The sequence below is a fragment of the Myotis yumanensis genome, unplaced genomic scaffold, assembly GCF_028538775.1.
Source record: "Myotis yumanensis isolate MYYU_CA2020_CCGP unplaced genomic scaffold, mMyoYum1.0.hap1 SCAF_9, whole genome shotgun sequence".
Lineage (NCBI taxonomy): Eukaryota > Metazoa > Chordata > Mammalia > Chiroptera > Vespertilionidae > Myotis > Myotis yumanensis.
In genome coordinates, this window is record NW_027223760.1 from 73,528,405 (window position 1) to 73,556,045 (window position 27,641).

The 27,641-nt window shown below is 43.2% G+C and overlaps 1 protein-coding gene across 1 annotated transcript in view; it reads right to left on the reverse strand.

The window, feature by feature from the left end:
• The window catches only part of LAMB4 (laminin subunit beta 4), an 89,473-nt gene that overhangs the window by 52,697 nt on the left and 9,135 nt on the right, over positions 1–27,641 (reverse strand). Inside the window, exons 3-13 of the mRNA XM_070424671.1 lie at positions 24,301–24,436; positions 22,362–22,435; positions 21,090–21,278; positions 20,210–20,273; positions 19,814–20,028; positions 18,413–18,533; positions 17,021–17,209; positions 12,402–12,581; positions 8,292–8,401; positions 5,912–5,991; positions 5,186–5,336 (exon numbers count right to left, since the gene is read on the reverse strand). Of these exons, the coding sequence (XP_070280772.1) occupies positions 5,186–5,336; positions 5,912–5,991; positions 8,292–8,401; positions 12,402–12,581; positions 17,021–17,209; positions 18,413–18,533; positions 19,814–20,028; positions 20,210–20,273; positions 21,090–21,278; positions 22,362–22,435; positions 24,301–24,436 (1,509 nt within the window). The remainder of the gene's footprint in view (positions 1–5,185; positions 5,337–5,911; positions 5,992–8,291; positions 8,402–12,401; positions 12,582–17,020; positions 17,210–18,412; positions 18,534–19,813; positions 20,029–20,209; positions 20,274–21,089; positions 21,279–22,361; positions 22,436–24,300; positions 24,437–27,641) is intronic.

Sequence of the window (27,641 nt, forward strand, 5' to 3'; positions counted from 1 at the left end):
GTGTGACTTTGGGCAAGTTACTTAACCACTCAAATGTTTCCCCTCATCTGGAAATTACAGATGATAATATGTAGGATATTTGGAAAGTTGAATAAGATAATGTATATAAAGAGTAAAGCACAGAGCATTAAATCAGTGGAAGTTTTATTTATATAACAGCACACAATAAACTTTGTTAAATGAATGCACAAATAATTAAATGGTAGCTAACTTAAATTCTTTATACTATAATTAAAAATCATTTTCTTAGTGGTGAGGAAAACTACTCATGTTATTAACCTTTAAACACTTAACATTTAATTTCCTTTCCTTTGTCATATGTATTACTTTCCAATCCTTTAAGCAATTTTCCTCGCCTTTTAAACCCATTGTGTATTCTCCATCTTTTTCTTTAAGTCGTGGCGAGAAGAGTAAGGACTCATCTTAGTCATTATATTCACAGTTTGGAGCTATATTAGTATATGTGATATCATCTTATTTAATTGCTTGTCAGCACCCACCATATGGTGCATACTGAATAAATGTTAAGTAACAGTGCATCTATTTCAGGTAATCATGTTTGTTTTGTGTCTTCTTACCTAAAAAATGGGAAATATTGTATTTATAGTTCTACTAGTGGCCTGGTGCACAGATTCATGCACATTGAAAGGAAATTAATTAGAAGGAAATTAATTAGCAGGGTGGGGCTGGGCTAGATGGGCCGGACATGCCCTGGAGCCAACTTCCTGTGGTCCCTCCCTGCCAACCGCATCTGGGGCAGCAGTAAACCAGATTTGGGGCAACATGCCCCAGCAACAACATAAACAATGGCCAAAGGTGGAATTGCGCAGCCCCATGAGGAATCGGGCTCCCTCTTCTCTAGTTCTGGCATGCATCACCAGAGAACTACCGCTGCCAAGTCACCACAGCTCGGTAGCTCCTGCGCTGAGCGTCTGCCCCCTGGTGGTCAGTGCATGTCATACCTACCGGCTGGTTGGATGGTCGCTCTCTCTCTATACACACACACACACACACACACACACACACACACACATACACTAGAGGCCCGGAGCACGAAATTCGTGCATGGTGGTGGCCCTCAGCCTGGCCTGTACACTCTCCAATCCGGGACCCCTCAGGGGATGTCCGACTACCAGTTTAGGCCTGATCCCTATGGGACAGTCGGACATCCCTCTCGCAATCCAGGACAGCTGGCTCCTAACTGCTCATCTGCCTGCCTGATCGCCCCTAACTGCCCTCCCTTGCCTGCCTGATTACCCCTAACTGCCCTCCCCTGCTGGCCTGATCACCCCTAACTGCTCCCCCCTGCCAGCCTGACCACCCCTAACCACCTCTGCCTTGGCCCCTGCCACCGTGGCTTTGTCCGGAAGGAAGGCAGGACAACCGGAAGATGTCTGGTCAATCCGGTCTAATTAGCATATTACCCTTTTATTAGTATAGATATATGACAAACACTCTTGTGTTTTTTCTCTACTCTCACACTATTACCACACTCACAGCACCAGAGGTATGAGGTTATTACCATACCCAAGTCTCTGACACCAGCTGGTTGTCCTACAATTTAATTCAGTTCTGACACTATCTACCTGGAGTTAGTGTTATTGTCATAATTAACTAGCTTGTTAATATTAATAGTAGGAAGAGAGCAAATGGGAGGTCAGATGTTATAAGCATGATCACCTGGGCAGCTTCACCAGGAAGCTACAGCTTCATGCTCCCCAGGGAACCCCCAGTCCATTCCCTGCAGATCACTGTGGGAAGGAATCAAACAAAAGATTTGGGTGCAGTGCAGTGCAGTGAAGTGGGGGTGACATAGGGAAGGTGCTTGCCTGTCAGTATGGCCTGGGAAAAAGATCATTGGCTAGGGGGGTGAAGCCACTGCAAATGCTCAACATCTTGGAAAGTTGAAATCCCCATCCCTCTTCTTGCTCTCACTTGCTCCATGACCTGTACTCGCTCTGTATGCTCACTTGTCCTAGGGTCTTAAGCAGCCACATGGCCCATGGCTGTGTGGACCCCACACACAATGTACTGCAGCTGGGAACACAGGTAAGCCAGCCAGATGCTGTACTGTACTGTACTTTCATATGGAACAAAAACTCTGGACAGTGGCTTTAATTCTAGCCCTGCTGAAGACAAGATTCCATGGCGGGACAGAGATGGGATCTTGGAGGGGAACCACCTTAATTTCACATCATCAATAAATCTTTCCATGAGACCCCATCCTCCTGTGGGAGTCTCAGGAAATTCTTTTCCCTGAGGCACCCCAAGAACTCCATTTCCACTGATAACATTAGCATGAGATCACTCCCATGTGACTGCCTCCCCGCTTCAGATGCCAATCAGCAGTAGAGGCTGTTACCTGTGACCCCCTCCTGGGGTTTAACAACTTGCTAGCATAGCTCACATAACTCAGGGAAATACTACAATTGCTGCTTTATTACATAATAAAGGATATGATAAAATATACAGATAAACAGTCAGATGAAGAGATATATAGGGTGAGGATTGGAAGGGTCCCAGACACAGGAGCGTCTGTCCCCTTGGAGTTGGTGTGCACTCTGCTCCCGGCACATGAATGTGCTCCCCAGTGTGGAAGCTCTCTGAATCCAGTACTTCTGGGATTTTTATGGAGGCGTCATTATACAGGTATTAACTCAATATCCAGCCCTCTCCCCTTCCTGGAGGATGGGGGTGGGGCTGGAAGTTTCAAGCTTTTAAGGAAATGGCTTGGTCTTTCTGGTGACAGTCCCCATCCCAAGGCAATCCAGGAGCCCATCAAGAGTTGCCTCACTAGAACAAAGGTCACTCCTATCTCCTCTTCTCACTCAGGAATTTCCAAAGGATTTAGGTTCTCTGCAGCAGGAGTCAGGTCAAAGACCAAATATTAGCACAAAAGATGTTCCTAAGTGCTCTTACTACTCAGGAATTCCAAAGGATGTAGGCGCTCTGTGTCAGGAGCCAGGGCCAAGGCAACTATATATATATATACTAGAGGCCCTCAGCCTGGCCTGTACCTTCTCGCAATCTGGGACCCCTCAGGGGATGTCTGACTGCTGGACAACCCTCTCGCAATCCTGGACCACTGGCTCCTAACCGCTGGCTCCTAACCGCTCGCCTGCCTGCCTGTCTGATTGCCCCTAACCACTCTGCATGCCTGCCTGCCTGATCACCCCTAACACCTCTGCCTGCCTGCCTGATTGCCCCTAACTGCCTCTGCCTGTCTGCCTGATTGTCCCTAAACCACTCGCCTGTCTGCCTCATTGCCTCTAACCACTTGCCTGCCTGTCTTATCGCCCCTAACCGCCTCTGCCTTGATCCCCGCTGCTGCAGTTTCATCTGGAAGGACGTACAGAATGACGTCCGGAAGGTCGTTCTACTGTCCTATCTAATTAGCATATCACGCTTTTATTATTATAGATATTTCTCTATTATTTGGTATAGCCTAAAAATAAATACCAACATTCCTTTCCAAAAGTCTCTTTTCATCACCATTATAAAGATGTAATGTTAAAAACCATCAGGAAGAATGCAGACATTGAATTATTTCATTTCCATTTTACCCACCTCAGGTGTAAGTCTATGTAGGGACAATAAAAGCCTCCTGTAGCTGCCCTAATTCCAGTCACTAAAAGAGAAAATTCCAAGACTCTTAGTAGCCTTTCTTATCTCTTATGAATTTTTATGTCTTTGAATTTCTATCAGTGTCCAGATAAGGAAGAGACATCAGGAAATGACCTAGTCCCTGGAAGCTGGAATGAGTTCCCAGTTTCCTGTCCAAATCCTGTCTTCAGAATGAACTTTCGCATGATTTCTCTCCTTCAAGACCTTACCTTTCACCTCACATTACATTTCCCTTTGTCATAATCCCTTATATGGCTGGAGTCACATGCTGAAGAATGGCATGGGAGTCTAATTTGTATTTTCTCTAATCGTTTTACATGTGTGAACCTGTGCTTCTAACAAGACTTGAAGAAAAGTATTTTTAGGGAAAATATCTGTGGATGAAAAAGGGGCCACACACTAAACCTGACAAGTTCAGGGGAGGCCTGCATGGCGGCTTTACAAACTCAAACAACACATAGGATGGTCTGAACTGGCAGGTAGGCATGTCCTACGCTGGCATCTTCCCCGACAAAGGTCAATCTGTACCTTCCCTGAGCCTGTCTGTAGTCTTTTTGCATCTACGACAACACACCTTTGGAATGTCTGAGAAATCCTCTTTTTCCAAACCCCTCAGGGAACAGTCTCTCACCAGAGTGCACAACCACGGGAAGCCCTCCTAGTTAATGTTACCGTGTTAATTGTTAACTGTTAACTATGCTATACCCACCTATGGAAAAGAAGTATGTGTCTATTTGCTTTACTTTTTATCCAATCCCAGAGATCTCTCCCACTCTGCTTGCTCCCACCTCCCTAATCTATCACCAATGAATTTCATGTCACCCCCTTACGTCTCCTCCTCTGACTGTAATGTATAAAATAAGTGGTAAAACTGCCATTTTCTGGAGCATTTCCTCAATCCATTGAGATTTTGCTTCCCGGCAACTGTCATCAGTTTGGCTCAAATAAACTGATAAAAATTCTTACAGGTTTGGATGTGTCTTATGTTGACATATCCCACAGGAATGTGACTTGTAGGAGATGAAGTGACACTTGCGATCACACACTCCTGTGACCATGACTGACTTCGATGACAACGGCTAATCCCAGAGCAGCTTCAGGAGGTGAGAGCATGTTTACACTGCTTTCATGTACCTTATTCATCCATTCATCGGCAGAGATCTATCAAGTTCCTCCCATGTGACAAGCACTGGTGCCACAATGGTGAATGGGATCCACATAGTGTCGTGGGGGAGATAGACAAGTAGATGCTCAATGAACACATTCTATCTGATGAAAGAGCAAAAGTCAAGTCTGTTTTATCACAACTTAACCCACTTTGCCCTTATGTCCCAGGCTCTAGGCTAGAACTGGGGTAGACGGATCAATGAAATGCGGACTCTGCCTTCAAGAGTCTCTCTAATCTGCCGTTCCACGATAGAATAAACTCTGCTCTGATCTGCGTTTGTGGGCAAAACCACGCTTTCCCAGGAACCTTACCCATGATTTCAAGGGCGTGCTGTATGTATTTACTGACATTCCACCAAAGGAAGCCTGTATTGAAAGGAAATGTAATACGCACCAAAGGGGCCAGTCCTTGGAGCGGCATGGCTTCCTCGGCTTCATACAGATAGTAATTCAAAGAAGCAAAGAAGTAGCCGGGGGCCGGTTCAGTGCAGCTGCGGCCAGTGACATGCGGGCGGCATTCACACTGCCCATCCTTGGGAGAGCACCTGGGGAAAAACAAATCCATCTGAAAAAACGTGGAGGGGACACACAAAATGAAGGCATGGGAGTGCCGAGCAAACTGTACCCCACGTTTGGATCCATTCTTTGAATTGATCAATCCAGTTTCCTAGGGAGGGGGAGGAGAGGTCATGGCTCTACAAGTCTGGTCTTGAACAGCCAATCCAGATCCATGAAACCAAGTAGCCACTTCTTTCCTTAGTGGCTCTGATTCTGCTCTAAAACCAGGAAAAGGAGACCTTAGGATCTCTTTGCAGGGCGGTAAAAAGTTAGTGTTTTAGGCAGGTCAGATCACATGTTTGCAGGCATCTAGCCCATCTTCTCAGGGAGACCTGGGCAGTAGAACTGTCATCTCAGCCTTGAAAATATTTCAAGTAAAATAAGTCAACTGGGCTCTGGTTCATGTCTCGAGATCATCGCTTTTCAATGCCCTTTGCTTGTCATGAAATAAACTCCTTCACCTTTGACGATGAGCATATCAGAAAAAATGTGCTTTTATGTGATATTTTTTTTGAGTGAGGAATATTGTCACCAAGTGTTGTCATTCGTTTTCCCGACTTACACATTAGAATAAGCGCCTCCAATATCACAGTCACAGGGAGAACACCCATGGAGATGACTTCCCAGTCCCCAGTATCCGACCTGCAAAGAGAAAGTGCTCAGTTGATTCCGGTGTGAAGATATTTGCTGCTTTGGCCTATAATATTGAATGCACTACAGTTCAATTGATGCCTGTCAAATGGCCACACAGCCTGAACAATCACATGGGAGTCCTTTTTGTCTATGCACTTGGTAATGACCTTCAAGGACACAGAGCTCCCATTCCAAGGACTTGAATGGAAACCACACAGTTCCTCCGACAGAACCAATTTAGCCTCAAGCTGGGTTAAGGCCAGTCAAGAGAAGTCCTTCAACTAGCCTGTTTGCAACTGCTTTTATAAAACCAACAGATGCCCTTATTGCAAAATCCCTAGGGATTTTCACTTACACAATACTGAAACATTTTGGGATAAAAGAATCAATCAAACTGATTTTGAACTCTTATATGAATATCATAGTTTAGTAAAATCACTTGTTTATAAATAAAGTAGTTTTGGCATAATCTCTCTCCCTGAGAGAGTCAGCTCTGTTATTTAAGACTTTTCATCATTGCAACATCTTGACCTCTAGTCAGTATAAACAACTGGTGAAAAACCAACAACTATTTCTTAAATCTAGTAAGATTTACTATAGAATGCTCAGAAAAATACCTCCCCCTCAAATCTCCATTTAGCATGCTCAGATAAAATTAAGCTCTTACTAGGCATGGAACTATTGTTTGAAATGGGTTTCTTAAATACCCACACTTTTTTTTTTATCTTGGTAAAATTTTATGGCCAATTTTACTCAAAAATATTTATTTTAAACTTTCAAAGTTATCATTTGTTACAAAATGCAGCAAAGGACTTTTGATAAGTTTCCCCAGACCAAATTTCCGTTTAGGCGCAAACAATGTGAAAGGGACTGCTTCACTCAGGATGTGGTTGTGAAACTCCCTCCGGGCAGGGTATGCTGTCCTGTGGCCGCCTCCGCAGGTCCAGGGCACCATGGGACAGATGTGGATGGGGGGCACCTGGCAGATGCATGGGCTCAGTCACAGTGGACAAGTGCCCACTGCTCCGTTATTTTCCTTCTGCAAATACAATCGGGTTAATTGCAAACTGGCCATTAACCTGCCCATCAAAAACGTCAGCCTGAGTCTAAGGTTTATGTATGGGAAGGACCCGACGTGGTGTCTTCATGGATCCTGGTAGACAGCTCTGCATGCTTCTTCGTGCTGTCCACACATGGTCACCGCGCTTGGCGTGGCTCACGTGGCTAAGTAAAGCTTGGAGATGACGTGCCCTGGCTCATGTACAGTGCCTTCTGCATCCCTACTTCCATGGTTTCTTTCCCCACCTCCTCTGCTCCATCCTCATATGTTTTCAGTAAAATTACTTAACATGCTAGCACAAAACTATGTCCTAATAGGCATATGTTTCATATTTACCAGCTACATTTCTTCAGACACGTCAAGGTCACTGTTCCTTTACTAGGTTAAGTTTTTGTTTTTTCTTTCTCTAAAATGTCAGGATGGGCTGCCAAGATCAGAGAACAAAGAAACGAGTGGGGTTTGAACTCCCTAATTGCATAACACGTTGCTTATGGAGTAAAAATGTCTTATTTGACTAATTTTAGACATACATGCTCGTATGGTTAGTGGAGTCTGTGAAAAAAAAACCCAAGAGTTTATTTCCCACAGGAACCTACAATACATTTAAATCCAAGTTGTTGTTTTTTTTCTGGTCTGGTTTTTTTTAATGAGCTCATCCAAAGTATTTTTAGTCAAGGAGTGGCAGGGGTGGGGGACAGAAGACAGAAGAGGAGGCCCAACGGTCTGGTGAGCCTGAAGGAGGGGGCAGATAAATGCTCAAATAGTCTACTGCTTGGCACTTTTAGGTGAACAAAGGATAAAGCTATCGACATGAGCTATATTGCTTCTGCTGTACTAATCGTGATCATTTTGTAAAGGATAAAAATATCTAATCACTATTTTGTGTATACCTGAAACTAATGTCAAGTATAATTAACAATAAAATTTTAAAAGCCAGGAACATCTGTGAAGCTCAATAAAGCAAAACACAATAAAAATGAAACAAACAAAAATGAAAACAACAAAATATTGACATGGTGCCTGGGTCTGTTCAGTTCTATCTGGTAAATGTTGGCGTGCTGGTGAATGTTTAACAACCAGCTCTCTGCGGGAGGGTGGGGGCCGATTCCTAGTGTTTGCTGATTTCTGAAGTGTAAATACAGAAATACAATAGGACAAGGAAAGCAATGAACAAGACCAAGTCTTTCCTCGGCAATGGCATAGAAATCTGCATCCCGACCTACAAGGAAAATCGTAGGCAAATACGTACAGCGCACTCCTCACAGCGTGGGCCGGTGGCAAAGGGCCGGCACAGGCACTGGCCTGTGTCCACATCACAGGTCGAGAGCGGCAGACTCCCCAAAGGGTTGCAGTTGCAGGCTGAAAGCACAGGTACACAATCATTCACTTCTATTTCCCCACGTTTGTCAATGTCCTTAGTAGCCCACACTGAGCAAAACACGTGGCCACAAGAGCACAGAGCAGCCAGACCTGCCAAGCCCATTGTCTGCCTGGTTGCATGATGACGGTCTGGCACACAACCCTGCACAGGAAATCCAGTGCCAGACACTCCCAGAGCCCTCGTGTAGACCTACTGGATGGCCGTTAGGAGGAGACAAGAAAGTGGAGGAAGTCATGCAAGCTGAGTGCCTGGCACTGTTATCCTGAGTGATGCTGGCTGGGCCGTGGATTTGGCGCAAGGGTATCTGAGTGTCACAGTAATTACCAACGGCTCCCTCTCTGGCAGATGCACCTATTGTTTCCCTATCTCTTTCCTCTCTCACTTACTGCCTTGTTACATTTCATTCTCCTCTCCCCTTTCTCTTCCGCACATAGACATTTCTGAGTCCTGCTTATGTTATGAAGACTAAGAAATTATGCTACCAGAACAAGATCTATATCTTTCCCATGCAGGAAAAACCACTGTTCATGGGAAAACCCAAGGTTCATCAACTGATGAATGGATAAATGAAGTGTGATATATTCATACAATGAAATACTATCCAGCAATAAAAAGAAGTGAAGTTCTGATTCATGCTGTAACATGGATGAGCTTTATAAACCCTGCTAAGTGAAAGAAGCCAGTCCTGAAAGACCACAAATTATAGGATTCCAGTTTATGGAATGTTCACAATAGACAAATAAGTAGAAATAGAAAGTTGATTAGTGTTACTGAGGGCTGGGGGAATGGGATAATAGCGTAGTAGTAGATAAAGAGTATAAGTTGTTTGTATTTTTTTTTGTGGCAGAATACATTTAACATAAATTTACCATCTTGCACTAGTTGGTTTGACTCAATGGATAGAGCGTCAGCCTATGGACTGAAGGGTCCTGGGTTTGATTCTGGTCAAGGGCTCATGCCAGGTTGCAGGTTGCAGGCTTGATCCCCAGTAGGGGGTGTGCAGAAGGCAGCCAACCAATGATTCTCTCTCATCATTGATGTTTCTACCTCTCTCTCCCTCCCTCACCCTTCCTCTCTGAAATCAATAAAAATATATTTTTAAAAAATTATCATCTTTGCCATTTAAGCAGATAAAGAATGTGGGTTTTCTTTTCTTTTTTGTGTTCAAGAATACATTTAACATACAATTGACCATCTTTACCATTTTACAGTTCAGTAGGGTTAGTACACTCACATTGCTGCGCAACCAATCTCCAGAACTCATCACTTTGCAAAACTGAAGCTCTCTACCCATTAAACACCATCTCTCCCCATTTCTCCCTCCCCCCGCCAGCACTTGGCAATCATCATTCTATATTCTGTGTGTATAGATCTGACTTGTCTAGGTACTTCATGTAAGTGGAATTATAAAATATTTGTCCTCTTTTATCTGGCTTATTTCATTTAGCATAATGTTTTCAAGGTTCATTCATGTTGTAGCATGTGCCAATTTCCTTCCTTTCTAAGGCTGAATAATATTCCATTGTAGTACATACCACATTTTGTTTATCTACTCATTCATGGATGCACATTGAGTTGCTTCCTCCTTTTGGTCATTGTGAACAATGCTGCTATGAATATGAGTGCAAATATCTCTTCCAGACTGTGCTTTCAATCTTTTGGGTATATAGCCAGAAGAAGGGTATGAGGTTTCATTCCAGGATAATGAAAACATTCTGAAATTGATTGTAGTGATGGTTACACAACTCTGAATATACTAAGTCATTGAACTGTACACTTTAAAAGGTGAATTGCATGGTATGTGAATTATACCCCACTAAAGCTGTTACAAAAGAAAAATAAAAACAAAACAAAAACCACTATTTGGTCTATTCTCTGAGGGCATAAAGTCAGTCAGTGAGCTAGGGGAAATGTCTGGAGTTCTGCAAAGTGTGATGGGAAATTGGTTTGACTATGTAATTCATTCTCCTGAAATTGAATTTTGCTATTAAACTCAAGAAGAAAATTTTATCACACTAAGATTCAGCAAGCTGCTCTCAAAATATACAAATAACATACAGTTCTTTATGTGGGAAAAACATAGAGTGTGAGGCTGTGACAGAAGGGACCTTATTTATCTGGATTCCCTGAAGATGCTACAGCTGTTTGAGACCTCAGGCAGCTGTAAATGTGTGTGATCCTACAATTCACCATAGCTAAGATCTGGAAACAGCCTAAGTGCCCATCAGTAGATGAATGGATTAGAAAACTGTGGTACATCTACACGATGGAATACTATGCTGCTGTAAAAAAGAAGGAACTCATACCATTTGCAACAGCATGGATGGACCTGGAGAGCATTATGCTAAGTGAAATAAGCCAGTCAATGAAGGAAAAACACCACATGATCTCACTCATTCATGGATAATAAAGACCATTACAAACTTTTGAACAATAATAGATACAGAGGCAGAGCTGCCTCAAACTGATTGTCAAACTGCAGTGGGAAGGCCAGGGAGGGTTGGGGGACAGGAGGGAGGGGAGTAAGAGATCAACCGAAGGACTTGTATGCATCTATATAAGCATAACCAATGGACATAAGACACTGGGGGGTAAGGGAGGGCAGGGGTTTGTCAAGGGTGGGGGGGATAAAAAGGGCACTTATGTAATACCCTTTGTAATACTTTTAGCAAAAAAAAAAAAAATTAAAAAAAAATGTGTGTGATCCTAAAGCCAAGGGTCTCTTCATTTGGCCCCAGAAAACTCTGAGGTTCTTTCTATCTCCCTGTAGCTCCTCTCCTGGCTTTTTAATTTTTTCTTTTCTTTGTCAGAGAACATAAAAATACTAGGAGGGACGTGAGAAGAAAAGGGAAAAGTAATTTTAAAAAACCAAAAGAAACCATCATATGAAAATTGCTCAAGAAGTCATCAGTCTTTACAGAAACCCATAATGTGTTTTAACAAATCTGTGTAGGAGAGTCCTCGTGGAGGCTATTTTTCTAAAGGTTTCACAACTTGGCATTAAATTCCTGGCATTTTCCACTGTTTGCTCCAGCAGAAAAAATGTGAGCACCCCCTGCTGGTCCCTTATGACAAACTCAGCAAACCACCAAGAACTGAATAAAATTCATGGGAGTTTTTGTGTCACTTTTAAAGTCTGAGAGGCTATGGACACAATGTGGCACAATGTGGTGATTTCTGGGGGAAAGGGGTTTGGAGAAGGTGGAGGAGAGTATGGGGGGATAAATGATGATGAATCAAGACCTGATTTGGGGTAGTGAACACACAATACAGTGCACAGATGATGTGTTGCAGAATTGTGCACCTGAAACCTGTATAATTTTGTTAACCAGTGTCACCCCAGTAAACTTAATAAAAAGGGAAAAGGCATAAAAGAACTATGGTAGCCAAAAACAAGCAAACAAAAACAAAACAAAACAAAACAAAAACCCTGAAAGGCTGGCAGGACTCTTAGGTATTTACAATGACCAAATTTTAATTTCTTTCTTTTTTAAAAATTTAAATGTCTTGAGGTGACATTGGTTAATATAATCTTACAGGTTTCAGGTGTGGCTTTCTGGTACAGGATCTGAATATTGCACCGTGTGCCCACCACCCAAAGTCAAATTTCCCATCACCATTTATTAGGACCCCCTTCATCCCCTACCCTCTTCCCTCTGGCAACCACCACACTGCAATGACCAGATTTTATATTTTATTGATTTTTTACAGAGAGGAAGGGAGAGGGATAGAGAGTTAGAAACATCCATGAGAGAGAAACATCGATCAGCTGCCTCCTGCACACTCCCTACTGGGGATGTGCCCGCAACCAAGGTACATGCCCTTGACTGGAATCGAACTTGGGACCCTTGAGTCCACAGGCCGACGCTCTAGCCACGGATCCAAACCGATTAGGGCGCAATGACCAGATTTTAAAGCTGACAGGCAGCCCCAGGCTTTAAAACATCCAGGCTGGTTGCCCAGCCACTGTCGACTTACGCTGACAGCCCAGAGGGTCAGTGGCGCTCAGTCCGTAGTGGTTGGGCTTGCACTGGTCGCACTTGGCTCCTTCCACATTCTCCTTGCACAGGCACTGGCCAGCCACAGATCCCAAGGCAGGATCAGAGTGGCTCTCACAAATGCCACCCGATATGGTCCCATCTGGGTCACATTCACAAGCTGGGGACACAGACATGCATTATCTTAGTTAACGGTAAATTGTGGGAAGCCTGAAACGTAAGCATAGCATTTTACTCATGATATAACTATTTTACTTTTTTAAAAGTCATTAAATATGTTTAAATAATTAGACAAGTGGATAAGGGCTGCTCAGAAATATCTCTTAGATCTCTGGTCTTGGAAAATGTTGAAAAATTCCATACATTAAAAAAAAGAGATTTGGACCAGAGGAAGATGGCTATTGTGAGAACTGGACATTAAAATAGATTGATTCCTTTGGGGGTCTTAAAATGTTTTGGAGCAGCGGTGGTGGTTGTACAATACTGTGCCACTGAATTGCTCCTGGGAGGAGCACCTACAAGAAACAAAGGGGCAAGAGCAAGAAATGTTCATATCCTGTTTTCTTTTGGGATGCCTGCTAGTGGGGCAAAACCTGGAAGAGATTCTGGAAAATGAGATAAACCGTCACCTGTAGCGAAGGAGCAACTAATGTACAACTTCCCCTTCCCTGCTTTCTTCTGCAGACAGTTGAACAACTGAAGGAAGGAATGTCACAGGATAAAGGATGCTGATAGTGTGAATGATTCCAGAGGGTGGAAGTTACAAAAGGGAGAACCTAACTGAGTATAAGGAAGAACTCTCTAAGGGTTAGGGCTGCCCAAGAGAGCAGTGACCCTTTCATCAGCAGAGGGGTCCAGGCAGAGGTGTTTGGTTTAGAGGACAAGTTGGAGACATCAGCTGACCACCATGGTCTCTTGTATCTTTGTGGTGCTGTGTTTTCAAGGAATTCCACTTTTAAGGAATGCAAAAAACAATTTTAAATAAATATCTTGATTCTAAGGACCAATTCTATTCACATTTATACATGTTTGCTTTAGATTAATAAAAATAACACCCTCAGGTCTAAGGCTATGTTTACATAACTACCATTTAGGTTATAGTGATAAAATCTAGTCAAACCCATTGCTTGGCGTCATTGAAGCAATCGCTTGGTTGTCTGACAGAATCTTTGGATTTCAATTGTTTGCTATTGGATTGTGACTGGTGAGAAAATCTTACTATGGAAAAACAGCATTGGGTTCTGTTTAGTTTGGAAAGACCACAATTCTTTTGTAATTAAAGCCAGTTGCTTCTAGAAAGGAAGGAACAAACTGGATTCATTTTAGAAGTAGCCAAAAGGAAGAGGCTCGGCTTTATTTGGGAGACTCTCCAAAGGGTCAGTGCTGATTGCAGAGTATAATTTAATTATGTGCAGAAGCATCCGTTGGGGATGTGGGTGAGAGGGCAGTAACTTTACTTTGAAATAACCCTATGTCAGGGCCCTTAAGATAGAATTTCCATAAAACCTCTTGGTGATACACAACTTAATTCTAACAAACTTTTATTATCAGTGGCTGAGTCTACCAAATCTTTGTGTGTGTGTGTGTGTGTGTGTGTGTGTGTGTGTGTGTGTGGTTTTTTTTTTTTCCCTGTATCACATTTGACTGTGTTTTACTCATGGAAGACTTAAAATTAGTCAACTCTTATGTGTGGAGTCAGATTATGTAAATATTTAGAGTCAAACAAAAACAACTTAGAGAAAATTTATATGAGATTGCTGCTAGTCAGTCTTAAAACACGTCATTTGTACAGACACACACGCACACACATAAACATGTGTTTAGGTAAAGTGGGAGAAGCTGGGAGTCTCGTGATGGTAGTTTTTACAAGCTCCTCATCTGCCTTTCCTTGAGAAACAACTTATTTACAAAGCACGGCTTTTTAATTTCATATCAGGGGGACTCGTTTTCTTCCCTTGGTTTCCTTCAAAAGCACCATCTAGTTGATCGTGGTTCTGAAGGAACAAGACTTTGTTCAATGTGTTCAAAACACTTGGTTTAGTTATTCCCAATCTCTTTCCATACTCTTGGATTACCTGTTTCAAATCATTATATTTTACTGATTGTACCTAGGAGAGCAATTTCATTTTCTTTTAAGTTGTGTGTGTGTGTGTGTGTGTGTGTGTGTGTGTGTGTGTAATTACAGATTCCGGTAAAAAAATGTAGGATACTTAGGACAGAGATTAAAAAAAATGTTTCTCCTGAGAATCCAGTTCTTTGTATCAATTTTAAACAGGCCTTGTAAGGTGAAATTTCATGCAGTTAGGTACCTACTAAGTAATCTGAGAAAAAAACATCATGTCTGCTTTTTATACATTGAGATGGTTTAAAGTTTGAAATCTAGAATATTGTATGTGTTCAGGTAGCTACTGAATTACTTTTGTGTAAGACTTCATTTTATGTATTGTGATTAATAAAGTTTGAAATTGTAGTTTCATAGCAAGTCCCCCATCCAATATAACATCCTATTGATGATAGAGCCTAAGAAGCAGGATTTCTGGGTACTGGGCACCTGAACGTTTTTGCTGAGTGTGCCAACAACGCAAGGCCCGACTGCTCTTCATCCAGGCCATAGCTCAAGATTGTGTTTGCAGCCAGCTACCTTGAGCAACGAGGAAACCTTTCCTCCCAGACAAAGAACGAGCTTGCTTCCACTGCTACAAAAGCAATGAATCCTCTCCCAGTGCTCCTTGGCTATGAGGTAAACCCATTAGGTGTACAGGAACCATCTGGTAGCCTTTGAGTTGCCCCATGGGAGTTGGGGCTTGGGGACCTGGAAACTCAGACCAACACAAGCGTCTTGTTGCTTGCTGTGCTGTGAGTAATAAACTCCTTTGTCTTTGACCCAGGAGTTTCATGTCCTCCACCAGCATCTATGAAATAATAGTGGGCTAACTTGTTAGTTTACAGTAGAGTTATCTGTAACTGGCACTGTGTGTTTGAAATCAGGTTGGAGTATTTATCTACGCAATAATGAGAGCAGTGCTGGGATTAGAGAGAGGAAAGCAAGGTGCCCAGGGCACAACATTTAAGGAGGCACTCACTGTCAGGTTAGTGCAAGTGGCAACCCTATGCTTACATGACTCTGAGAATGGTGCTTCCTTAAATTTGGGGGCCTAGGTGCTTTGTATGCATTACTCTGGTCTGATTCCTGCAAGGAAATGTAAATTAAAGTACTGGTGAGATACTAGTGGAGTAGCAAAAATTAAAGTGTGATCAAACCAAGTGTTGGCCAGAATACAGAGCGACATGCACTCTCATACACGGTTGGTTGGGCTGTTAATTGGTATACCCGCTTAGGGGACAATCAGCATTATCTAATTAATTTGAAAAAGTTCATATTATGTCCAAGTAATTCCACTCCTGGATATGACTCTTAGGGACAGTCTTTGTGCATGTGCACAAGGCCACGTATATGGTTATTGTAGCATCAGAAGAAAAATGGACAAATAGATTTTGTTGCATTTATAGGAAGGAAGGAATTAAAATTGGAAAACTAGGGCCACCTGATAAGGCCACAGAAATTAAAATTGGAAAATTAGGGCCATCTGATAAGGAAAACTCTTAAACATATAGTGTTTAATGAAATACTCAAGGATACACAACATAATATCATTTATCTAAAGCTTGAAAATATGCCAATACATATATTGTTTGTAGATAAAACATGTGAAAATAGTATGGTGATAACTACCAAACATAGTGGGACAGATGTGCACCTAGGACATCACTAGTACCTGTCCTGTTTTATTAAAGTCTTGAAGATGATAGGGTAAGGCATTCTGTTTTGACAAAGCTGCTGTTGGTTATAAGGGTGTTTACTATATTATTCTGTTATTTTGTATATGCTTGAAATATTTTATTTTTAAAAGTTGAGATTAGAAATAAAAGGAAAAACATGTTAAGGTTAAAAAAAAACAAACCAAGGTCCGTAACCGGTTTGGCTCAGTGGATAGAGTGTCGGCCTGCGGACTCAAGGGTCCCAGGTTCGATTCCGGTCAAGGGCATGTACCTTGGTTGCGGGCACATCCCCAGTGGGGGGTGTGCAGGAGGCAGCTGATCGATGTTTCTCTCTCATCGATGTTTCTAGCTCTCTATCCCTCTTCCTTCCTCTCAGTAAAAAAATCAATAAAAAATATTTTTTAAAAAAGAAGCAAGGTAATAATAGTTAGCTCATGCATCTTAACAACATAGTTGAATGGCCTACAGTAGTCAAATGTAGCTAATGTCAGCAGCCAGCTCCTTGCTGGAGCTGACCTCTGGGAAAGTCCAGGTGTCTAGGCATCCTCTGAAACCCTCTGCCCCCTCCTGGTTGAATCCAGAATAGTTTCCTGGTTCTCCACTATAAGCCACTGCTGCAAGACTACCACGAGGGACCCGAGTTATCTGGCCCAATTTGCGAAGAGAAAGAAACGCTCTTAGCGTTAAAGCGGTTTTGCAAACTCGCACTGCCCCTAAGAGGGCCATTTGGAGGTGCTGCTAAGCCAAAGGAGACCTGCTCCATCAGCATTTGCTCAAACCAGTGGGAAGGGAGGGAGCGGTCAGAGGCTGGGGACTCACGAAGGCACGCGTACGGGTCCGAGACGGCCTTGAGGGGGTCCCTGTAGAAAAGGGGCCTGCAGCGATGGCAGTGCTGGCCCTCGGTGTTGTGCTGGCAGTCCTCGCACACGCCCCCGCTGACCCCGCCGCTCGCCAGGTACACGCTCATGTCGAAGTGACAGCGGTCCGAGTGGCCGTTACAGCTACAAGCTGGGAAAGGAGAGAGTCACTGCGAGGCCCACCCGGGTCTGGGGAGCAGCCTGGCGGGTATCCCACACACGAACCCTGCATCCCCCCTCCTCTTTCTTCAGCCTCCACCTTCTTTTATGGACACAGGTATACAAACAGTTAAACTAGGTGCTTTCAAAGGTCTTTAAGGACTCTTATTCTGCCCATATACTCTTTCTGAAATGCGTCCCCAAAACGTTTAATATTTAGGTGTGTGTGTGTGTTGTTGTTTTAAATCAGGTAAACAAAAGTAAATCCTTTGGGTGATCCAGAAACCCTAAAGTGCAATACTCTTATTGTTGTTTGGTAAAGAATACTTTTACTTTGTAAGTTTGAATTTTCTACATCGCATGTTCTGCAGGCCCTGGGCTTCTCAGGGAAGATGTTAAAACTGAGCCTCGCCGCCTCTCCTTCTCCGGGGGCCGGAGGCTGGGAGGGTGGCAGGGCCTTTCACCCACCCGGGGCGGCGCCAGGAGCTAGGGAAAGGCAGTCTGCTTGGGGGAATTTGTCTGTCTTCGTGGCAGTGTCTGTGCTGTTCGTGTTTGTTTTCCCCCCATAAATGGCACGAACATGTGCTGGGCCATGTATACGTGACGCACGGATGGGGCTTTTCCATGAGCTCTCCTCGTGACCTCCTCCCCGCTCAATCTTATTTTCCCCAAATCTGGGAACAGAAGCAATAACAAGTTCGTTCGGAAGTTTATCAAAATTTAGAGGCAGCAAGTACATAACAAAAAACCCTGCACTTTATTAGCCTAAACATTTTATAAAATGTATAATAACCAGTCAAACTCAACCTAGACCTCATTTCTCCTATTATCTGACATCTGAGTTTAAGGTCACATTCATGGAATGTCTGGTGATTCAGGACAATAGTAGGGATCTTGGTACTGAATCTAGTCCTCACCCAATTCCTGGATTGGTACCATCCCCACTGATATTACATGGCTCGGTCCCTCCCCTGGAAAGGGCTCACCCAACAATCATATTGTTTCATTTTTCAAATTCATGTTAGTTTTTGGTGTGAAGGTTTGATACGGTGGTGATTTTTCCATGTGAGATAACGGGAGACATCAGCAGATCGCGCAGTTGGAGCTGGGAGCTCCGGTTCACCACCTTCGTTGCCGCAGTCCAAACGAACAAAAAAAAGTCCTCAGTCTGTGCTGAGGACTCTTCCCCACTCACCTCTGCAAGTGCTGTCCTGGGGGCCGGCGGCTGGCCTCCAAGGCGCATCCTGGAAGAAGTCCTGGCACCGCTCGCAGTTCGTGCCATCTGTATTGTGCTGGCAGACACACCGGCCATGGACCTGCATTGTGTGACAAGCAAGCAGTGTGAAAGGAGGGCTCATCTTTGAGGATGCTGCAGTTCTTTATTATTATTTTTTAAAAATATACTTTTATTGATTCCAGAGAGGAAGGGAGAAGGAGCGAGAGATAGAAACATCAATGATGAGAGAGAATCATTAATCAGCTGCCTCCTGCCTGCCCCACACTATGGATCGAGCCTATAACACGGCCATGTGCCCTGACTGGGAATCAAACCATGACCTCCAGGTTCATAGGTCGATGCTTAACCACTGAGCCACACTGGTCAGGCAATACTGCAGTTCTTTAAATGGAAAATGAAATACCAGGCCACGGGCCTCTTTGAATTTTAGTTTCCCATATGATAGTTACAATATCAACCTATACTATCTTTTTTAATTTAGATGCAATAGCTTTTACAATTAAAAAATTGAAGACGTTTGGTAAACATTTACAATAAATTTTTTGGTATTTCTGAATGCTAGTGTCAGGGCAGCACATTGCAGCCCTCAGCAAGATGAGGGGTAGGATGATGTGTGTAGTGTGTGTGTGTGTGTGTACACGTGCGTGTGTGTCCAGGGTGGTTTAGAAGCATAAGGGAAAAGAGGAAATTAGAAAACAGAAAGAAACTGGAGAAAGGTGTGTGATTCTCCATAAAATGCCCTAAATGACCAAGTTCAAAGGGAGAAGTTCTATTTCCACTGAAACATGGAGAGAGCTGAGTAAGAAGGTACAATAGCCTCAGCCTCAAGCCTTGTCTGATGCCTGGTCTGGTTATGATTAGTTTAAATTATTTAGTAGATTCACCCCCAAGACTCTGCATGACAATACAATTCTCCTACTACATCACTCCCTCAGACTAGTCCCAAGAAGGGGAGAGATGGGCACTAGGAGGACACAGTCATCATGGTGTAAGGTTGCTACTTGGGGTGACCATCCTTACAATAGCAGCTATTATTCAAACACCATGGCACTGGCTACAGTAAACCAGCAATAAGTTTGTGTGAGGGAATGCATGTAAACTTATGGGTCCTCCTCACCAAATCTCCATTCCCTAAAAAAAACAAATAGCAAAGAGAGAGCAAGATGGGCTACCTTAAAGTCATAGTTAGACATTCTGGTCATGAGTTGAACAATGCCCGTGAGTGGCAGAATCCACAAGGCTTTGCCAGGCCAGGCTGAACCAGACCTGCCCCGACACAGGCTGGCACTGTGTGGATTCCCAGGCAGAAAGTCCGATCTACATGGAGCACTAGGACAGGACAGAAGGTAGGGGACTCACCATTTCTGGAGGGCTGAACACATCCCCCGGCACCGTCTGCATCGGGCCGCATTCGCTAGCATGACCATTGCAGAAGCAGCTGCCCCGGACCACCATCTCGTAGAGAGCATAGTAGTACTTATCAAGGGAGTCATTGTGGCTCCTTCCAAGCAAAGTATCCCCAAGGGTGTGGAGCTTGGTGAAGTTTATCCTCAGGTTTGTTAATGTAACAAGGTCTAGAGAAAGGAAAATCATAATAAAAACAACGAACCAAAGTGCATTGAGGTTGTATCGGTTCAAGGCGCCCTTCTTGACTGACACCCCTTTAATGTCCTCTAGAAATGTAATGACAAGGACACTTCTAACATGAGATTTTTAGAAAAGTAATGGATGTGAAAAATATAAAGCAATTCATACCCTGGATGTGGGGGCTGTAGGGGTTTTCTATTTCAAAGCTGGGATCCAAAGCTTTAAAAACAACCTGTAAAACAAATGTAGGCAAATATAAGTATTTTACCCAAGAACTTGATTGTTAAAGGGTATACACTTATATAAGAGATCCTGATCTTACCCGCAGGCCGAGCCATTGCCTCCCAACTAGCACAGGATACAAGCTATCATTGGGTTTTCATATGAATATGTAAAAGCACCAGGAAGGAAAAGGAAAGTTACAAACAGTCGTTATCGGTGGAGCCTTTGTGACACCATTCCCAAGAAGGGCTCCTGTTCTGGGTTGGGGTGGAGTGATGGGGTCACAGCTCAGCAAGTCATGACCAATTTGGATTTGGCAGGGAATTCTGGAGCGACCGCCGACCACCAATTCTTTCTACGACACCTGACACATAATACCTGCCAACCCCACTCCCACCCTGACCCTCTGCCAGTTACCAGCGTTGTTCAGGGGGAGATTCCTGGCAGATTCCACCTGAGTGGTGGTTTGTAGATTAAGATGAGACGAGACAACTAGTCCAGGGCTGCACTCGCCTACACACTCCCTTGCAAGGGTTCGAAACAGATGCTCCTCCCTCTGAATCCCCCAGGCCCTGGCGCCCAGCCTGGATTTACTCCCCACTCACCTTCAGCTGGACACTGTGCAGGACTGTTTCTTAGAAGGTATTTATTATTTATCTGAATGTGAGATGAATTCAGGACTCATTTCAATTTAAACTGTTATTCTTAAAACCCAACAGCTCAAGTTATTTTTCAGCAAGCACTGCTTTCATCTAAATCAACCACATTCACAACAACCACAACAGGCTTAATTTACAGCAGAGGAATCCAAGAAAGGAAATGCTACCTCACCGCCAGTTGAGGGTTCAATATCCGAATATTTAGAGTCACAAACAAGGTCTCCCACGCCCTGGGCTTGGCCAGATGTGATGCTGGGAAAGGAAGTAGCACAGTCTTTTGCAAAATATTTAAACACTTTCCAGGTGTGTCCATAGTCTGTGGAACGTTCAACTAACATTGCAGCAGGCCGAAAAGTCTATGGAAAAACGAGTTAAACTTGTAATACTTCACAAAGGGAGATTTAATTACCACTTCACAGTAAACATATTTTCTAATTCTGTTTTCAAACTTTATTTGTATCCCTTAAAATCTCTATACAGTGAACATACCAAATCTCTTTCCAAAAGTGGGCAAGTATTTATGAGCACATATTTTGCCCTAAGATCTAATTCCATTTAAAAATGTTTATGGCCATGTGATTTATTAATTGGAGAAAGATGGCATATTAATTTTTAAAAGGCTAATGTAATGGATATTTTATACAGCATTTTGCATGTTTTTTTTCTTCTTTTTTTTGGGGGGGGGGGGGTGGCTAGGATGCTTTCCCTCTGGCAAACCCTTATATCCTTGAAAATCTACCATGAAGCTTATCTGGGCTCCCCAGAGCAGATTTAGTGTTGTCAATGAACTACCCCACCATTCTAATATGTCTATGTACTTATCACCCCGTATTATGATTTTAAATTTATATATGTGCTTTATATATAAATATATAAATTTGTATCCATGACTAGATTGTGAGCTCTTTGGGGGCAAAGGCTAATGTTTTTTTTTTTAAACAAATTTTTATTTTATATTCATTTTTTTTTAACAACAACTTAGCAGCAGGCCTGACATCAAAATTCGAATTTTGATGCATGATTAGAGAATGACCATAGCACAGGATTTTCTCTGGCACCTCAGCAACCTTAACAAAGACCCTTTAATTTTTCTTCCTTTTTTGATCACAATCATTCCATATTTCCTTAAGCAATTTCCGGTTCTTGCCCTTTTTGCCTGAAAGTACCTTTCTTGTTCTGTGGTCTCTATTCCCTAGTGCTTGACATTTTTCTTCATGCTATATCTTCTAAGACTTTTTTGTTGTCGTTGACCATGTAAGTTACTAATTAATGAGCAGTGGCATTTTGATTCAATTCAAGAACAAAAACCCCAATGACAAAGCTGGAGCCCGGGGATAAACAGCTTTTTGTGCTCTGCAAGGAAGCAAGGAAGCAAACTTTCAGGTAAGCCCAGCATTTGGTAAGTAGATAAAAAGGGCAGCAGACCTACACATCTGTACCTTAAAGGTCAGAATCAGGTGGCTGAACTGAAACAATGCCTCTAGGTCCAATCTGATGCTGACATGATCAAGACCTAAAGAAAAATCCAGAAAGGAGAAAATCAGTGATTTTGAGAGACCCCTGTTTGTCATGTTAACCCCTCACTGTGGCTTGTCTATAATAAAACCCTTTGAAAGCCCATGGCTGGTGATCAACACTCTTTCCTAGTCTGTTGGAGTGGTTTCCATGCCATTCCATGCCCAGGAGAAGGTCTATGGGAGAGCAATATGGGATTTACCCAGGCTGTGCCCACATCCATGCCCATGGCCACCGTGTGGCAGTATTATACACCACCAAAGGAGTTCCGGGACAGTTCCCAAAGGTGAAATAATGGGGCTCATGTCCTTGAACTCACATCTTGACTACACACAAGTGTGAGCTAGCAAGCCAGGGCGTGGTACAATCGACACACCCTATCCTTCCAACAGCTGCTAACAATCATTTGCACCAGTTTCATTGTCAGTCAGCATAAAACACAGCTTAGAGCCTTCCTTTGGGGTGAGGATTTGTGGGCTCCTCTGTAGCTGAGAAGACGGAGCTGTCCTGGCCAGGACTTTGCACGGAGGCTATTCGCTGCCATCACCTCATCATGGACACGGAGGACTGGCCCTAATCTGGACCCGGTGGAGGCTCTGATCTGGCTCAAGTGCACCGTCCAACAGAAATATGAGTCGCTGGTGTCATTTAAATTTTTCTGGCGGCCACATTTCAGCAGGTGCAATTATTTTTAATATATTTGACCCAATAAATAAAAAATATTCTCATTTGAACATGCCATCAATATTTTAAAAATTAGCAATGTTTTCACACATTTTCACCCCAAACTAAGTGTGAGAAATCTGGGATGGTTTTCTACATCTAGCGCATCTCAGTTTGAATTAGCCATGTGTTACGTGCTCAGGAGCAATGTGGCTAGGGCCCCGATACTGGACAGCACAGCTCCACAGCACAGTGGCTGGGCTGCTGTGAACGGCGGGCAGCTTACCTTCCCGTGAGCGGCTGGGGAAGGGTTTGCTGCTGAGCGGGCAGCCACATCCCAGGCTCTATCATGGGCTCCTCACCCTTTCCAGGAAGGAGATCTCCTTTTCCTCTCTAAAATGCTTGGTTGAGAACCCTGGTTCTATGTAATCAGCCGTGACAGAGGGGATTCCTTCTGAGAGGAGATGTGGGACAAACGCTGGCATGTGAGTCTAGGCAGCTATAAAGCAAAACTGGCGCCAGGTTGAAGAGGAGCCATCATGAGTGAGCCAGTCTACATTGATTTAAGCACATAAGGCCCAAAGCTGGGCGGGGACATGAGGAATCCCCAGTCAGGTTCAAACTTAGAATAGCCAGGGCCAGTGTGAGGTTCAATATCACAGTTGATCGTGACCAGAGAAGGGCATAAATCCAGAAGGGAGAGAACTTCAGTCAGTAGCCAACTATCCTTTCAATTCAATTTTTATATTAAAACCTTTGGCTTGTGGGAAGAAGCAAAGTGTCATTTTTCTCTCTTCCTTCATGTGTTGAAGAAGGAAAAGCACATGGCGTGAATTCTGAGACTTTTCCTGGCATTATTAATTCCACTTAGTGTGTTTTCTATTAGCCTTTATTTACCAACACCTCATAAATTTCCTCATTATTTTTTTACAAAGAACAAAAGAATGCAGAGATATTTTCTTCTCATACATGGAAAGAGTGAAACATTCTGAGCTATGTGCTTAAAATAGACTTCTATTTCTCTAGAAAAAAAATAATCTTTCTTAAAATGAAAAGGAAATTTGTTCTTATACAGGGCTCTACATTCTGGTGGATACTGTTCCATTTCAAAAAAACTCCCTGCCTGACACTGTTAAAATCATACAGAAAGACACTTTATTAAAAATACGAAGAAAAAATTGGACAGGATCTTATTCATACCGTTTTCGGATTGCCACCATTTCTTTTCTCTATTTGGTTCAAAACTTGTAATCACATTCTCAATGGTGTGGCTGTTGGGATGGGTGTGCGGATCGTATGGAAATCTGGAGTCACAAATGAAGCATTTTTGTTCCCCCTGGAAAATGTCACCATTAAAATTTAAAATAAAGAATTGTAATTACTTATTGTTGACCTAAACTTAAAAACAAGCTGTACTTACTATATTTGTCATTCAATCTGGCTAAAAATAAACAGCAGAGGAAATAACAAGACATCAATTTTTCCATCAATAGGTGCTTAAATACAATAACAAATGAATTTAAAATATGAAAGAATTTTTATAAATTTACATAGTTGGAGCAAAAATGCAAACATGTGGAACTAATTTTCTTCTCATACAAGAGGCAGGTGATCTGGAGATTATTTTAAACTACAGAGAAGTAATTAGAATATACTCTTTCAGTGGAAGTATTTCCTTTAGTAAAAAAAATAAGAATATTTGCTATGAAACTAATAAAGCAGTGGACCACTAGGCTATCTGCAATCCTCCTCCTCTCTCTCTCAGACACAGTTTTTGGCAGAAAAGCTTCCAATGCCAAAATCTTTGTATTACACTTGTGGGTTTTGTAAAAGATTTTTATAAACTCACATCAGAGAACCCCACCTCTTGTCTCACAGACTAGAAGGTCTTTTTGGGAACTGGAACTAGTTTTGCTTGAGCTATATTTTCAAAGGCTCTACCGCCGAGATTGGCCTTGGAGTTTGCTTAACTTCATGTCTGTTTGTAGCTATACTCACTTAAAACTCCTAAGGAAATCTCCAGGGATTTCTGAACGATGCCAATGACCCACACATTTGTTCCTGGCTGATATGAGGGGCCCTGAAGGAGCATTTTTGCAAAGCTTTCAGGGAGCAGGAGCTGGATATCACAATCCCCTGTGGTGGAAATTGCCTACAACAGCGAATGCGCTGGTGAACATTGAGCTTATGTCCCAACATGGCTTACAAGGGCCTACATGACCTCACCAGGGCCACCTCCGTGCTTGTCTTCCCTGATGCACTCAGCCCTAGCTGTGCTCACTTCTTGCTTTTCCTTGAGCTTTCCAAGAACTCTCCTGCCTTAGAATATTCACATCTTAACACAAGCTGTTCTCAGGTCAGAGAGATTTTCCTTGACTTCTAAAATTCCACCTCCTCCCACCCTATGGCTTCTGCTAGTCTCCATCCCTTACCCTGCTCTGCAATATTCTCTAAGCACTTATCACTATTTGAGACTATATTGTATAGTCATTGGAATACTGTCTGTTGCCATCATTAGACTTTAAGATGAATGAGGGCAAGGACTTTGTTTTGGTTATGGCTGATTCTCCTTACCTACTATAGTGTCTGGAACATAGCAGATGTTCAATAAAATTTATTGAATGAATGCATGATGATTTTTTAAAATATCTTCTTAAAAAATTGATTTTAGAGAGAGAGAGAGAAAAAAACATCAACCTTCCTGTCCACCCATTCATGCACCCATTGGTTGATTCCTGCATGTGCCCCAATTTGGGATCAAACTCACAACCGTAGCATATCGGACGATGCTGTAACCAACAGAGCTACTGGCGAGGGCTAATGCATAATGATTTTAATGACTGTTTCAGCTGTAGTCTCTAAAAATAAACCAGCCTTTCAGAACTTCCATATCACCTTTTTAGAATCACTGGCCATCATAAGCCTTCTACTTGGAGAAAACCAAAAATGCACTTGGGAAATCGAGGAACAATGGAAACTAGATCAATTCCGCTTATGGGGAGGCTGAAAGAGCAGCAGAAGCCCTGTGATTCCACCAAAAGATGTCAAGGCTTCAAAGTATTTCCAGTAATACTACACCGATTACTGGGGGAGATGTTTACTCTCAGGGCTTGCGGGCTACTCTTTCTGTAAACATTTCAGGAGCCTAGTCTTTGCTGAGACTGGCTGCAGGGGATGTTTCGTTGTGGTGACGAAGTGGGGGTCCCGCGTGGGTAGCACTGCGGGTCCATGATGACTTGCAGGTTTTGGAGAGGATGCTCTGCTTGGCAGCAACTTGCCAGACCATAGATGGGAGCACAGCCCCGCCGGTGATACTTGTCAGCCTAGAGACATTCAGAGATTTCTTTCTAGCTCTAAGATTTTTAAGATTTCTGTGATTCTCTAGGCCAGTGGTTGGCAAACTGCGGCTCGCGAGCCACATGTGGTTCTTTGGCCCCTTGAGTGTGGCTCTTCCACAAAATACCGACTTCTGCGCATGGGCCACGAAGTTTCAATCGCACTGTACATGCGCGCCCGCACGTGGTATTTTGTGGAAGAGCCACACTTAAGGGGCCAAAGAGCCGCATGCAGCTCTCGAGCCGCAGTTTGCCGACCACTGCTCTAGGCCAAAAAAAAAAAGCCTCTGAAGTTTGACTTTTTTTTTTATTTCTCTCTGCTTTTGGTCGAGTGAAATGAAGATGTAGGAATATGACTTTCTGGTTATTGTCTGAGTATATCATGAGTTGGCTATGACCATAGTGTGGCAGAAGAACAAGATGGCTGGCGTCTGGGTCGGAAAGTTTCTAATATTAGAGCTGAGAACCACTTCTGTGTCCACAGGCCCTGGACTCATAAAGTTACTTAAAGAGTCATCCCTCCCACCTGGCCTAGAGTTGAGCAACCCTTCTCCAGGGTCATTTCCTCGCACATGTAGAGAATTTGCTTCCTGACACAAGTACTTCCCAAACTTAGAACAGCGCTAAGCTCTCAGGTAGTGTCTCCACTTATTTATAACCACCCTCTTTTACTAGAAACCAATTAGAATGCAAAGCATTTCCCAGAGGCCTCCAGGAGATGCCTTACAGGACAATACGCGGAAAAGCCTGGGCCATCGACATTAGGCCTGTGTCCAACTTCCTTCCTGAACATCCTCTCATTGAAGGACTGACGTGACCGCCTCGGGCTTTTCAGCAGGTACGATGCATAGATGACCTTGGATACTTGCGCTGCTCCCAGAACACAGGGAGGAAAAGAACTGCAAGGCAACTTGTGCTTTTAATAAACTGGTCTCTAAGAGAAAAAAAGGTCCCAAATATATTCACAGAGGGATACTATAGGCAAGGCAGGTCCCAAGAGGCTTGTGAGGCTGCACAGTGGATTCCAAGCTGCGCCCCGCTATCTCTAGGGCCCGGCCATGAGAACTCATGTTTAGCAGAATGGCCTTGAGGCCCTGAGGGGTCCTCAAGCTTCACTGCGTCAATCAATTATGCTTACTCCCCGGGAGTCACTAAGGCAGCCACGTTGCATAGTAATTCCCTTCAAAGACTGAACTGAAAAGACTT